The sequence below is a fragment of the Dendronephthya gigantea genome, unplaced genomic scaffold, assembly GCF_004324835.1.
Source record: "Dendronephthya gigantea isolate DGI-Jeju-01 unplaced genomic scaffold, DenGig_1.0 000047F, whole genome shotgun sequence".
NCBI lineage: Eukaryota > Metazoa > Cnidaria > Anthozoa > Malacalcyonacea > Nephtheidae > Dendronephthya > Dendronephthya gigantea.
The window spans coordinates 33,077-48,521 of record NW_021163057.1 but is presented as its reverse complement, the minus strand read 5'-3'; the positions used below and the strand labels follow the sequence as shown (position 1 = coordinate 48,521).

Here is a 15,445-nt window from a genome sequence, read left to right as displayed (position 1 = left end):
CTTTAAGTCCAGTGTTAAGGAAAGGTTTGTTGTGTTTGATTAAGAGTGCTTCAAGAAAGGCGAGAATATGATAGTTATTCGATTTAGTTATGTGTAGAATTCTATAGTTATTGAAAACTAAGTTCTCAATAGGAGAAGGGTTATTCAAAGATAATGGTATATCGTTGAGTAGTGAGAACTGGTTTTGTAGTGTGGCTAAGAATTGAGCATGCTCACACTCAGAGAAATGTTGGCCTACTGCACTAGAAGAGAGCCTAGTGGAATGCTCTTTCAAACGTACAGAAAGGCACCTTTGCGTCATGCCAATATAGGTTTTCCCGCAGCCAGGGCAAGCGACTTCGTACACTAAATTGCTACGAGATAAAGAAGGAAGTTTGTCTTTGTTAGAAACAAAATAAGACAACCTTTTAGTGTCGTAAATAGTGACGAATTTCACCGGTTTGGAAAGAAATCTTTGTATTTTATTGAGACATGATTTAAGTAGAAAATCGCCCCGATTTCCGAGATAAGGTATACGGATCCAGATTTTGGGCAATAGATTATCATCCGCTTCATGAATAACCGTATTGACAACAGGAGTGGAATTTGGAAAATACTTAGTTTTGAGTTTATTTAGCGTAGAGTATATAACATTATTAGGATAACCATTCCAAGACATGAAAGATTTGATGATTTTAATTTGACTATTGAAAAGCTTTTCCGAACTACAAATTTTAAAAGCACGGTGGTAAAGGGATTTCACCCAAGCTGTTTTGCGGTAGAATGGCTCGAAACTAGAAAAATGTGTGTACTGACCAGTGTGAGTGTCTTTACGATAAACGTCAGTACCATCGACCGTGATTTTTATATCTAAAAAATGTGCGATACCATCGGGAAAAGTGTCAACTGTGAAATTGAGGTTAGGATCGAAACTATTAAACTTTGTTAAAACACCGGAAATATCGGAAGGCTTAATTGACACTTAAGTTATCGGAAGGTCAACTGTGAAATTGAGGTTAGGATCGAAACTATTAAACTTTGTTAAAACACCGGAAATATCGGAAGGCTTAATTGACACTTAAGTTATCGGAAGGCTTAGTTGACACGGGTTGGGATAAAATGCGGATCCGGACGGACGGACGGATAGGCGGACGGACGGACAAAAAGAATAAAATGCGGATTGCGGACAAAAAGAATAAAATGCGGATTGCGGACAAAAAGAATAAAATGCGGACAAAAAGAATAAAATGCGGACAAAAAGAATAAAATGCGGACAAAAAGAATAAAATGCAGACAAAAAGAATAAAATGGGACAAAAAGAATAAAATGCGGACAAAAAAATAAATGCGGACAAAAAGAATAAAATGCGGACAAAAAGAATAAAATGCGGACAAAAAGAATAAAATGCGGACAAAAAGAATAAAATGCGGACAAAAAGAATAAAATGCGGACAAAAAGAATAAAATGCGGACAAAATAAATAAAATGCAGATAAAGGAACAAGGAGTATACTAAATTGCAGATCACGAAGACTGGCGTAACCGTCACATCTCACGAGAAAACGACCGAGCGCGTGAATGATCGTGAGAGCTATATAGCAATGTAGGACGTTTGGTTGTCAAACAAAAATGCACTGCTCTTTCAATAGCTATACTTGTGTTATACTATATCCTGACTATTTATACTACGTTATTTGTGTCTCAGGAATTCTTCGGAAATCTGGGGAAATTTTTAGAAATTTTTGAGGAATTCATCAATTTCGTTGTGAGAATCCTGGCCACACTACAAAACCAGTTCTCACTACTCAACGATATACCATTATCTTTGAATAACCCTTCTCCTATTGAGAACTTAGTTTTCAATAACTATAGAATCCTACACATAACTAAATCGAATAACTATCATATTCTCGCCTTTCTTGAAGCACTCTTAATCAAACACAACAAACCTTTCCTTAACACTGGACTTAAAGCCAGCAAAGAACTACAACTGTTCACTTAATCTCTCTATTTTAATTGTCGGGTCTTTCTTTCTTTCCTTAAATTAATCTATCTAACATATTGTTGTAAATATAGCATACATATTTAGTTTTATTCACAACCTTATCATGTTTCGCTCTGCTTGGTTTACCGGCCTTCCGCCTACATGCTGGATTGACACGTGCGCTCTCTCTCTGTGTTGTATATATATGCGTTGTAAAGTATTGTATTTCATTCTGTCTGAAGATGACTTTGTAATAAAGTCGAAAATTTACAGTCTCAATCTGTGTCTTGTTTGAATTATATTTTGATTCTCAAGATGTCTTGTTTGTTCGGAATTTGCTTTTTACCAGATAGTTCTGTCTCGGCTGTTTAAATTCCATGATGTGTTCAAGCCGCCGCCATATGCATGCTTTCCCGGAGGGAGAAGGCCTCTCTTAAGCGCACTGGCTAAGCCAGGGGTACAGTCAAACCTCTGTATGCTCTGTGCCTTTGGTGTTGCTGTCCCCCTACCTACGCCATTCCACGCCCCACGCAAATTGCTCTGGCAAGTGTATTTTGACTCTAAAGTAAGGGAAAAAGGTGTTCGAAAGACGAAAAATGTTAATATTTTAAAGCTAGCTCTATCGATCTCCATTTTTGCGCCTAAATTTTAAAAACAAACGGTAAATGGTTGTTTTTTTGTAAAAAATATATGCGTTAGGTTTAAGAGTTCTCGTGGCCCTCGCGCGTCTAGTTGACTTGCGTACACGCGCGAGCGCCACGAGAACGAGAACGTTTCTGGAATTCTGGGCTATGAGAATGAGTAGATAATTATTTATTACGTATACATTGAAACATTTCATTCACAGGCATTTCACATTTCATTTCACATTAGTCATTATGTACTACCATAGCCTTTCGCTTCCGCCTTAATATTCACGGATTTGCAGGTCGGCAATGAGTGTAAAGGCATGCGGAACTCACTCCGGAACACAGCCGACACTGAACGGGTACTGTGTCTCCCCGAGAAATGCCCGACCGGTATCGGCCGTATCGGAAACTGTCTCATCTGTGATCTGTGTCATAGGGATTGAGGTTTCTGTCTGTCAGTATGTTTCTCCGTCAGTATGTGTCGGCCGTTTCTGTCTGTCAGTGATCAGCATGAGAAATTATTCAGGAGAGAGGTTTAGAAAAGGGTGACAAGGGCTGTCGAAAATCGAAATATAAATTCATCCTGCAGTATTAATCGATTATATATAATTATATCTTTTTTCACTTATTCTAAAACTAATCGAAATTCTATATCTTAATAATCTTCTAGCCTATAGTTCAGTTTTAAGAACTATATAGTTGTGACATATATTTAAAAACCCAATTATTTCAAGAGATATTTTAACTACACAAAAGTTGTTTTCACTGTGGTTGTATTTGGCAACTAGTCCTAGTTCTTTCCCGCCATTTCAGATAATGTTTCTAAGCAAGATGTATTTTGTGGTAGAAGAGGGCCAGTACAGGGACCGCGGACCGCGGAGTGTGGGGGGGGGGTTAAGTCCTAAAAGTTAGCAAGTTACTGACTCACTTGCTGACTTTTATTTCAATACTTGCAATTTTTGCTGCGATTTTATGTGCAATTTTCTCGAGCAAACCAAAAATAATGCCTGGAATTCAGTCTTTTTTAAGTGAAATCCGTTTCATTCTTTCACTTTTTTATTATTATAGTATTTGTGGGTACTTATGGAAATCTGTTCCGGCAAATTACAACAGGTAAGACTTGTTTTATTACGATATTCGTGATGGGATATACTGGATGACTCTGGGAACAGGTACGTAGGGATTTAAGAGCACACCAGCCACTATGCACACATTTTGAAAAGTAGCCGCGTGTATGTCAAGCCAACAGGCAACACTTTGAAATGCAATTTATTTTGTCGTAATAATTTCATGACCGCGTCGTCAACTCAGTGAGGTACTCCGGCTTCTTTAAAACCTCGTTTACACTACACTCGATTTATTGGCACGGATTCGGTACGTGTACCAATTTTAGCCGTGCCGTGCATAAATTGACTGAAGTGTAAACGGGGCTTTAAATTATTTTCGATAACCGACTACATGCATGATTAGGTGGTCTACCGTCTGCATAAAGTCATTATAAATCAGCTACCAATATTTATCTGTGGGACTGAATAAGAAGGAAGATCGGCTTGAGGCATCCAATACTGTGCGTTTTTTATAGCTATCGATCAACCATTTCCAGTATATTAATTGCGATATGGAAAACAGCGATATGTATTTAATGCGTGTTTACCAATTTTATTGCGTTTCAAAATTAATATGCATGAATGTATTATCCAGCACATATCTATGTATAGGTTGGATTCTTGTGTTCAAAACAATTGCTGGCGAAAACGGAACAATCGACAATATTTGGAGTGATTCTCTTACACGTGAAGAGTCTTCTCTTGACGCCTTGAATAAAAATGATTCTTTCAAACGTCACTACAAAAACCGAATGGTACAAGATTGGGAAACGTTTAATCCTACTGAGGTATATTTACTCTTGTTCTGAGTTGAATCCCGGAATCCTTAATTCTAAGCTGATACACAAATACTATATATAATATTTTGAGATATTTTTATTCTTTCCGGCTAAACACGTGCATTACTGATGCTTTAGGCTGCTTTCCAGTTACGCGTTTTGTATACGCACGTACACGCTCGGAAAGTTTGAATGCTTGAAGTTTGAAGTGCTCTGTAACCAAACCAAGGAACATGTCGTATTAAAAATTAATGCCAGTGACACAAACAATACGGACTGGTTTAGTATTGACCGTCTAAAAGAGCCTCCTTGGCAACTGAGATATTTTCTGAGATATCTCCAAAGAACTTCTTCAGCATAGATGCATGGGCAGTGTTCCAAGCACCGTTGTCGTTATTTTTTTATCAATAGCATTTATAACAGTTGCCCCGGTGATGCCAGCTGGTTACTGATGATTGCATGGTGGTTTAACAGGCTGCCCTTGGGAAACGCGATTTCCAGGAAACTCTTTTCAGTATAGTAACAGTGAAACCAATGTGACCTGGAGTCATTATGGTAAGCTCAGTTGCAGTTTTACCCCCATGAACTGATGAAATATGTCTCATCATGCCTAAACTGCTGCCCAAACGTTTTGTGGTCACGTGATGCATATACTTGCGAGTCAAGCGAGTGACTCCAATTAGCGACCTTAAGCATGAAGGACGACGACGTCGGCTATCAATAGACGGGTCTTGAAATGATAAGTAAAGACCTATGGGAGTTTTAGACAATATATATACAAAGATATAAATATCAGTCACGTGAGCATTAAACATTGTTTATTTCGCTCATTTTTGCAAATACTTATATTCTTGCTATCGCCGTGTAAAATTAATTCTTAGAAGTTCGAATTTCATCTAGAATTTCATTGGCTAATTATACTTGTGATTCTTTTTTAAAAATAGCAATTTTAAAAATAGCAACGATTACAAGCTCATAAACACGGTATAAAACATAAACCTGCTAAAAGACCTAGAAAACACTTAACGACACATGCGCTTTTTTTTTAGACTGTTTGGCGTTCTTTTTTTAGACGGCTGTTTGGCGTTCTGTTTTAGACTGTTTTGCTTCCTCTGAGGGGAGGGCCAGTCTGCTTCCCATGGAGGGGACAATGGTAACTACTAAAATTACTACACATAGATTTTAACAGTACTTCTCAATCAAGTCGAACCTATTTACAGTTGGGTGAGAGAAGCCTGCCGCTAGATTCCCATAGGTCGCTTTTGACACCATTTTATAGGTCCATTTGATTAACATTTCATAGGATTTATTGTACACTTTATCATTATCTGCGTCAATGATTTTTAAAGTGCTGTCCGAATGTCCAAGTGCTCTGCCAAGCTGCTTCCACTCTCCGATGATATCGTTAGCTATGTAAATAATATCATCTTTGGTGACTCTGTTATCAGGATCTTTCTTACCTTGAAGAAAATCTATCATTAAACAACATTTGAAAAAAACCCCTGAAAACTGATACAATTAACCACAAAGACAATATTTTACCATACAGCACTTTACTATACAACACATTTTACTACACTACACACGCAGGCAACATAGGTAAACGTAAAGAATGGGAGAAATAATGGGAGTCTATGATCTGCTTGAAATATTGAGACCAATGTTAATATCACAAAGAAAGTCAGGGTAATTTTAATAAATCTCAACCAAAACTGCACAAAAATATTTATGTGAATCAAAATATCTTAAATATCCTAAATTCATGTAGCTCACACAGTTTTTTTGAAAAATGATAAACATCGAGATATAGCTACCTACCTACGACAGCCAAACTACCACTCTCCATTTGATCCGGAACACCAGGTGTGGGCGTAGGAAGCTCTTGAACTACAAGACAATGAAATCTTTGGTCATTATACCTTTACTAAAGGCCTTTACACTTGCAATTTTTAGTGCGATTATCTTTTTTTAGTATAGGTGAGTAATAAGTTACGAATGGTCTACTGTGTACGAACTCGTATCTGAACATATAAATTAAATCACAACAAAAACTGCAAGAGTAAACCAGCCTTAAAAACATTCACAATGATCAGAATGACTGGACATGCACTAGGTGATTAACTGCAGCAGAAGCGTTTTGTGAAAGTTTAGCTGTAAACTATAGGATTATGGCACAAAGATTGCAGAACCTGACACGCATCAGATATGTCAAATGCTACTGGAACTGTGGTATTAATATTTCTATCACTGCAAAGGCCAGTCAAATTGCATTCTTGACACAGCATCCCTATTTTGAAAATCCTACTTGCCTAAAAAAAACTGTATGGACTATGGATTTGTCTGATTACCTATAACTAATTGGTATGATGATTGTACATCTCCATACTATCAACCTTCTCAATTTTTCTATTGGAATACTGATAAGTTTAAGAAGGGTTATGTATGATTGATAAGTTTAAGAATTGTTGCTTACAGCATGTAAGGCCATGCTGGTCTATAATGCTTTCATTTCATAACCTTATCTATATAACCTTAACCTTTTACCTATAACCTTTTTTAACCCAACAATAACCTTTTATATAACCTTACCTAAACCAGTGAGAAGATGATGCAATATTTCAGAAAGAAGCACGCCTTTATTCCAAGCACTTGGGTTAGCTCCATCATAAGTAACACCACAGCTATGCAATGCAAGCAGAAAAAGTTTTGACTCATTCAAGATACAGACAGGTGATCCAGAAGATCCTCTGAGCGTATCGGCATTGTATTCTATAAATGGTTTGTTAACACGCTTGACTTTGTCATGACTAAAATGCTTTCTCCATCCTTCTGGATGTTGAATAATGTACACTGTATCATCATCATGGACATCTGGTAATCTACTGTCATCAGCCAGTATTGGTTTCACCCCTACGGATTTCATGTCACTTTCTTTGACTCGAATCAATGCATAATCCAGTACCTTAAAGTAATGAGTTTGTAAGATGGAAATAGGAGTTTGAAATATGGTTTTAAACATGAGCTGCACATTTTGTCTTAATCAACAAAAGCAGTGATTACACTTGCATGCATGTAGGAAAAATTTACATTGATTACAGATTACATTCCTAATTACTGCCATGAGTTAGGGTTACCGCTTAGAGTTACTAAGAGTTCATGTTGTTTGTCGTTAAGTTAATCTTTGACATTGAGGATTTCTCAAGATTTTTCACTGAAATACTATTTGACAAGTGATAAGGCCTGTGATACTAACCGTGTTTGACGCAAATAATGTGAATGGCACAAGGGGAAGTTCCAAAGGCTCCCTTTCAGTTGACTCATGATTAAACACAGCCACCATATCATCGCTATTTTCCTGTTTCTTTTGAAATACATGAAAATTTGTCATGATGCAATGAATTTCTTTTCCTTTTAGTTTCACCTTTACATAAAATCCAGAAGCACTCCATGACTTGCTACAAATTGATGGAAATAAAAAGAATGAGTACCATGCCAAGTAATTGCATCGCACACAAAACTGCACTATATGGGATAATTAATTAATTTGATAGAAAACATTCAATAGTCTTTCAATGAATAGTTTTCCAGTATCAAACTTTGGTACCTTTACCTAAGCCTAGATTATCGATTTATGAAGTAGTAAATTTTATCAATAGTAATTATAGTACTAATTTATACAGAAATTGAAATGTATTTAGACATTAATTTTTAAGCGATACATGGTAAGAAATATAAATTTGTTTTCACAAAATTCTACAAATACAAACCTTTGGTCTTTGGTATTTGATTTCAACAAGCAAACAGCATTTCTTATTCTATCAAACTCTTCCAAGGGAACAAGTTGACCAGTTACTCTCACTTCCGGGGTTTCGACTGCCGTTGCCATATTCCCGAATTTAATTTAATCAAGTATTTTAGAGTTGTATTTTTTGTCAACAGAAACGAAACAACAGAGGCACAATCAATATCATTTGCTACAAAAGGCTGAGTAGATCTAAGATCTAGATGATGTATGATCTCATAGCCTTTTCAGTTTTCATAGGCGGCAGCCCAGAAATGTTTCGTTCTCGTACCCCTCGCGCGTCTATTATTTATTATGGTCATAATACACCGAGTAGACTCGCGTACACGCGCGAGCGCCACGAGAACGAAATTAAAGTAGATAAAATTTAATTATATATTTTTTCACTCTTTATAAAACTAATCGAAATTCTATATCTTAATAATCTTATAGACTATAGTTCAGTTTTAAGAACCATAGTTTTGACATAAATTTAAAAACTTAATTACTAGTTCAAGAGATATTTTAACTTACTACACAAAAGTTGTTTTCACTGTGGTTGTATTTGGCAACTAGTCCCAGTTATTTCCCGACCGCGGAACGTATCAGAGAGTTGGGGGGGGGGCTAAGTGCTAAATGTTAGCAAGTTACTGACTCACTTGCTGATTTTTACTTCAATACTTGCAATTTTTGCAGCGATTTTATGTGCAATTTTCTTTTTTTGATAGATGTGAACGAGTAAATTAGTTACCAATGTTCAAATTAGAGTTCTTATACATCAGAGCATTACTCGTTCACATCTATCAAAAGAAGAAAATCGCAGCCAAAAATGTAAACGAGCCTTGAGAGACATGAATTATCATGATTATTATAACAAGTAAATAATAAAAAAGCCATGTCCAGCAACCATTAAACTAAAATCAAAATATGTGTAACATTTGCCTTATAGGCTAGAACTGGGCTGAACTGTGCGCGATATAGTGACCCCTTCTCTCTTAGTTCCCAACTTTTCCCCGTAGGCCTAAATCGACTTTCAATAAAGCCACCCCCAACGAATTTTAATACTTCGGTTGTCAGTTTAAAAAGTGAATCATCCTATCAAAACAGATATTTAAACCATTTTTCAAATATAGGAAGCATTTGCAGATGGCTTGTTCTTGAAAAGAAATTAATCATGAATTTGCCGTCATCTGTAATCAACATCAATCATACAGTCAGTCATTATCTATCTGATGGTCGGCATACACATTTCATGTACGCGCGCGATCAAACCAAAAATAATGCCTGGAATTCTTTTTGAAGTGAAATCCGTTTCATTCTTTCACTTTTTTTGTGATTATTATAGTATTTGTGGGTACTTATGGAAATCTGTTCCGGCAAATTACAACAGGTAAGACTTGTTTTTTTTATATTGCCCCAAGTCTTGCCATGTATCAGAGTCCCAGTGACTCTATGTAGTACATGGGAACTTGAAACTCCATATTGATTCGAATCCTCATGAGAAGAAAACGGAATTCAGGGTTTCAAAGTTATACAGGATTATTTCAATATCTTTTCTTGAGGAAAACGTTTCGTCAGGAATGAGTTGTACGTTATGTTGTGTTGCATGTTCCCCCTTGATCTTGAGGAAGTTATATATGCTGTCCTACTCTTGACTTCTTGACGTTTCAACCTAAGTCTAAACGCCTAATCTTCTCAATGAAGGAAAAACATAAGGAACTGACAGAATGCGCGTTCAAAATATTTTCAGTTTTATTTTTACATGAATTCGAAAAGAGGTTTCATTTCTTAAACATAAATGTTTTTTAGACAAGTTCATTTGTTAAATGTTGTTGAGTGAAATTTTGCGCCAAAACAATTATATATATCGGGGGCGAAAACTGATGTATACATATAATATATGTTATAATATATATAATATATAATATATATAATATATATAATATATTAACATCAGTTTACGCTGTATATATGTCGTATATATATATATAGCATATTATATTAAATAATTCATTCTTTGAACTCTGCTTATAGTTAAATAATAATTTGCAATTCCCCATGCAGTTTCAGCGGACATAACCTTTTCCTCTGGTATTTCATGAAATAGCTACTTGTTATAAATGTTTTTTAGACAAGTTCATTTGAAGGTTTAATTTCAGTAAAAACTTGTTAAATATGTTGTTAAAATGTTGTCAAAACAATCATATATCTATCGGTAGCATAAATGTATATATAGCATATTATTATATTAAATATTCATAATGAACATAGGGAATCTGCTTATAGTTATATAATTGCAATTCTGAGTGTTTCCCCGTGCAGTTTCGGTCATGGCACTGTTTGTATGCATGTCCTCATCCATAATACCATTTATCATTTCATACAGATTTCTACTTACAAAGCGAAGGGATCATTTCAAACCACACGGTTGAAACCGATATTGAATGCGCATTATTTTGCATTCGTTTGGAAAACTGTTTAGGATTTGGCTACAGGACAGGACGTGTTAAAATAGATGACGGAATAAACTGTCAGCTCGTTGAAAGGCTTAAGCAAGACCACATTCATGAACAAAATTATGCTGAATCGTGGACATTTTTTCAGACTGTCAACGTAGTAAGTTGCCACATAAGAAGGCTATTCGCTTTTTCCCCTCGTTGCCTCAAAATAATATATATTATGTATATATTGCGATATATATAGTGATATTACGATCTTTAATGATCGATCATCAGGCGATTATGTCCGTTTAATTCTCTTGCATGCTTGATTTCAATTTATCTTGTTGTACTCGCGCACGATGAAATTTTCCAGCTTTAAATTGTACCGCGGTCATTGTGGGGACATTAGTTAATTAAATTAAACGATTTCTTATGGTTGCTATATTGATATATATGGTTGATATATATAACAACCATATAAGAAATCGTTTAATTTAATTCGATATGAAAAGGAAAATGACTGTTCGAAATATGTATTGCAACTTAAATTTAAGGAAAAAGATTTTTCCATCCATTGGTCAATTCTGAATTACTCAACACCCTATGCTCCCGGTAACTCACGTTGTAATCTTTGTATTAAAGAGAAACTGACTTTTAATTATGAAATCAAACCATAAAAACCTATTAAATAAGCGATCGGAACTGTTCAAGAAATGCCCCCACAATGACCGGTACAAAGCCGGAAAATTTCATCGTGCGCGCGTGCAATAAATTGAAAATCAACGAAATCAAGCAAGAGTAATAACCAGACATAATCGCCTGATGATAGATCATTATAGATCGTGAAACTTTGAGTAGCGAATAATAATTGTAATTTTGAGATTTTAAATAATAATATAGCTCTGCTTTTCAATTTAGTATTGAGCACAGGAATATATATTATATATATATATATATATATATATATATATATATATATATATATATATATATATAATTTCTTCTTCCAAGATAACATATTACGACGACTCCATGCAGCTCTCTTATGTCCTGTGGCAAGAAAATTGATTAATAACATCAAAACGCTTGGCAAAACTGTCAAAATAAGTGTTCATTAGAAATAATATTATGGCATATATACTGTATTTATTGCAGCTATAGTATGCATGGGACAAAAGAAAAACTATTAAAATTAAATTTTAAATCATGACACATATTCTGTATTTATCGTATATAGTATGGGACAAAAGGAATCCCTGGACGATCTTGTGAAGATATTTTGAAGAAAAGAAGCGGCACAAACGATATTCGTGATGGGATATACTGGATGACTCTGGGAACAGGTACGTATAGGGATACATTAATTCCTCATTCATAGCGATTTACAGTGTTATATATGCATATAATTAAGAACACACCAGTCACTATGCACACATTTTGAAGCCGCGTGTACGCCAAGCCAACATAGGCAACACTTTTTTGCAAATTTTTGCAGTTTAGTATTTTGTTGTAATAATTTCATGACCGTCGTCAACTCAGTGAGATATTCCAGCTTTTTTAAGGACTCGTTTATACTACACTCGATTTATTGACACGGAATGACTAAAATGGGTACCCTTAACCATTTCATCTGTGCTCGGCCTTTGTTTGCAAGGTAGCCTGAACACTATAATAAAATTGGGTACGGGTACCAATCTTAGCCGTGCCGTGCCGATAAATTGACTGTAGTGTAAACGGGGCTTTAAATTATTTTCGATAACCGACTACATGCATGATTAGGTAGTCTACCGTCTGCATAAAGTCATTATAACTCAGCTACCAATATTTATCTGTGGGAATAAGAAGGAAGATCAGCTTGAGGCATCAAATATTGTGCGTTTTTATAGCTATCGATCAACCATTTCCAGTATATTGCGACATGGAAAACGGCGGTATGTATTTATGCGTGTTTACCAATTTTATTGCGTTTCAAAATTAATATGCATGAATGTATTATCCAGCACATATCTATGTATAGGTTGGATTCTTGTGTTCAAAACAATTGCTGGCGAAAATGGAACAATCAACAATATTTGGAGTGATTCTCTTACACGTGAAGAGTCTTCTCTTGACGCCTTGAATAAAAATAATTCTTTCAAACGTCACTACAAAAACCGAATGGTACAAGATTGGGAAACGTTTAATCCTACTGAGGTATATTTACTCTTGTTCTGAGTTGAATCCTGGAATCCTTAATTCTAAGCTAATGCACAAATCCTATATATAATATTTTGAGATATTTTTATTCTTTCCGGTTAAACATATTGCTGGTGCCGGTTTTTCGTTTAAACACCGTTTAAGCTAAACGCCTTTCGAACAACCGGCCCCTGATGCTTAATCACCGTGGACGGTCTATTGAGTACGGAACGGAACAAGTATTGAGTCACTGTGGATGAATGCGAGGCACTGCATGTTGTCGTCTTGTCGACTTGCTCTCTTACATTGATCACCCATGCAAGGCAGAAAAAATGTGTGCAAACTTGGATGATTGTTCGTGAATCCAAGCAATTCGCAAACATTATAGTAGGGGGTACCTGCCTGATCTTTTTCGTTTTTGTTTTCATTTTTACCAATCTAGTTCAAATAGAAAATATATTTTACAGCACTATCATATACTAGCTACATCGGTTCAGTTTTCGCCCGCTTATATGTCCAGACATTCGTCTTTCTTAATTTTCTCCTCTTGTTTTTTGTCCGTGCCTTGAACGTGTGAACGCCTGATAACGAGTCTAATGAGGCCTAAGTTAACTATACTCAAGTATTCAGACTATGTGTACACGCGGTAACGTTTTCGAGAGTTGAACAATTCAATTAACGATAGATCAGTTGAAGCTAATTAAACATATTGAGCATTTTTTTCCTTGGATCGTGTGGACAAGGCGTCAAAGCGATAAACTAGACAAAAACGATTTTGAAAACGCTCGAAAACGACGCTCGTGTGCACATAATCTCAGTTATGCGTCTTTTAATTGAACAGGTCCGTGTTGTGCTCTATACCCAAACCAAGGAACATGTCGTATTAAAATTTAATGCCAGTGGCACAAACAATATGGACTGGTTTAGTATTGACCGTCTACAAGAGCCTCCTTGGCAAGATATTTTCTCATCTCCAAAGAACTTCTTCAGCATAGATGGGTCGTGTTCCAAGCAGGTTAAGCACCGTTGCCGTTCTTTTTTTATCAATAGCATTTATAATCATTGCCTCGGTGATGCCGGCTGGTTAATGATTGGTGGTTCAACAGCCTGCCCTTGGGAAACGCGATTTCCAGGAAACTCTTTTCAGTATAGTAAGAGTGAAACCAATGTGACCTGGAGATCATTATGGTAAGCTCAGTTACAGTTTTACCCCATGAACTGATGAAATATGTCTCATCATGCCCAGACTGCTGCCCAAACGTTTTGTGATCACGTGATGCATATTTTTGCGAGTCATGCGAGTGACTCCAATTATAGCGACCTTAATAGACGAGTCTTTGAAAAGAAATGATAAGTAAAGACCTATGGGAGCTTAGACGTCGTCTATATAGTCTATACTACGTACCGTATGTCCCAAAAAAGTACCCTAGTAAATCATTATTTTGCTGTTAAGGTTACTTTTTTGGGGACACAGTCCATACGTTCTGTTTACAATTGCGAATCTCCAATTTTCGCGTCCTGTATTTATATAATGAATATTCGATTTTTTGTGCTCAAACAGAAAGCGACTAAAGCGATTATTAAAAAATATTTAGTGTGGTTGCGTTTTTTTATACACGCTGTTAGAACGTCTGCATGCGTTATACCTCGAATTAGGCTTTATAGAATAGTCCCCAAACATAAACCCAATGTTTTCAACGTACTATTAGTATATATAGCTAATTAAATTGATACGATTGATGATATACATGCAGTATTATTAATTATTTTATGATAATACACCATAGCATGCATTTATTCGAAGAAGAGTTTCAGCCGTGTGACCCCGTGTCGTCAGTCGTTTAACTCGTCGGTTGCGTCCTACATGCTTAATATAAGGTCCCTGAATGAATACGCAGAAATCCGGCAGAATATATATACTTGAATCATTGAATGGCATATTAAGTCTCTGCTGATTCTGTTATCTAAACTGATATGTTTATCCATCTTTTTTCATTTTGCTTTCAGATGAGGTTGGTACGGCTGAGGTGTTTGCTGTTTATCTTCGTTAAATACAATAATTTAATAATCAGCTACAGTTAGCTATAAGCATGCTATCTTAGCGGCAGAAATCCCAGAATGTATTACGATTATTTTAGCTATACGATATATGCGTTATAGCTTTCAACTATAATAATGATATTTATCACTCTTGAGCCATGGCGGTGCTGATGGTATAATGCTCTGGGCCTCTGGCTTATTGCATTGACGACATGATAATGGGAAAATATTGACTTTGGTTCCCAGACGTTGAACATTTCAGGTGCCAAATCAAATGCAAATTGACTTTAGCTGCATGTTGAATAGCTAGGTCTGGCGCATGAAAAGTTCGACAACTGAAACGGGCCTAAAGTAAAGTTGCAATGAATTCACAAGTAAAATTTGATGTACATATATAGTTTAACATGTGCAAACAATGTGTGTGTATTTTCACTTTTAAACTCTTACTGTAATTCAGTTATAAAAATTAAGTGTTTGCGTGCATGCATGTAGACGGACATTTACAGGGAACTGAATGAGCGGGATGAGCTAAA

The 15,445-nt window shown here is 35.9% G+C and overlaps 2 protein-coding genes across 2 annotated transcripts; one reads left to right on the top strand and one right to left on the bottom strand.

Annotated features, from left to right (window-relative positions):
* Nucleotides 1-5,267: 5,267 nt before the first annotated feature.
* On the bottom strand, nucleotides 5,268-8,619 carry LOC114527834. Its single transcript, XM_028549538.1, has 5 exons — nucleotides 8,243-8,619; nucleotides 7,729-7,930; nucleotides 7,065-7,437; nucleotides 6,294-6,362; nucleotides 5,268-5,935 (listed from the first exon to the last, which is right to left on the bottom strand). The coding sequence occupies exons 1-5, from the start codon at nucleotides 8,359-8,361 to the stop codon at nucleotides 5,658-5,660; spliced, it is 1,041 nt and encodes a 346-aa protein (XP_028405339.1). The 5' UTR covers nucleotides 8,362-8,619; the 3' UTR covers nucleotides 5,268-5,657.
* Nucleotides 8,620-9,430: 811 nt separating this feature from the next.
* LOC114527792 lies at nucleotides 9,431-15,171 on the top strand. Its single transcript, XM_028549484.1, has 8 exons — nucleotides 9,431-9,491; nucleotides 9,602-9,646; nucleotides 10,643-10,872; nucleotides 11,935-12,040; nucleotides 12,584-12,628; nucleotides 12,715-12,890; nucleotides 13,714-14,060; nucleotides 14,880-15,171. Coding segments are annotated over exons 1-8 (1,011 nt in total). The 3' UTR covers nucleotides 14,881-15,171.
* Nucleotides 15,172-15,445: the final 274 nt, after the last annotated feature.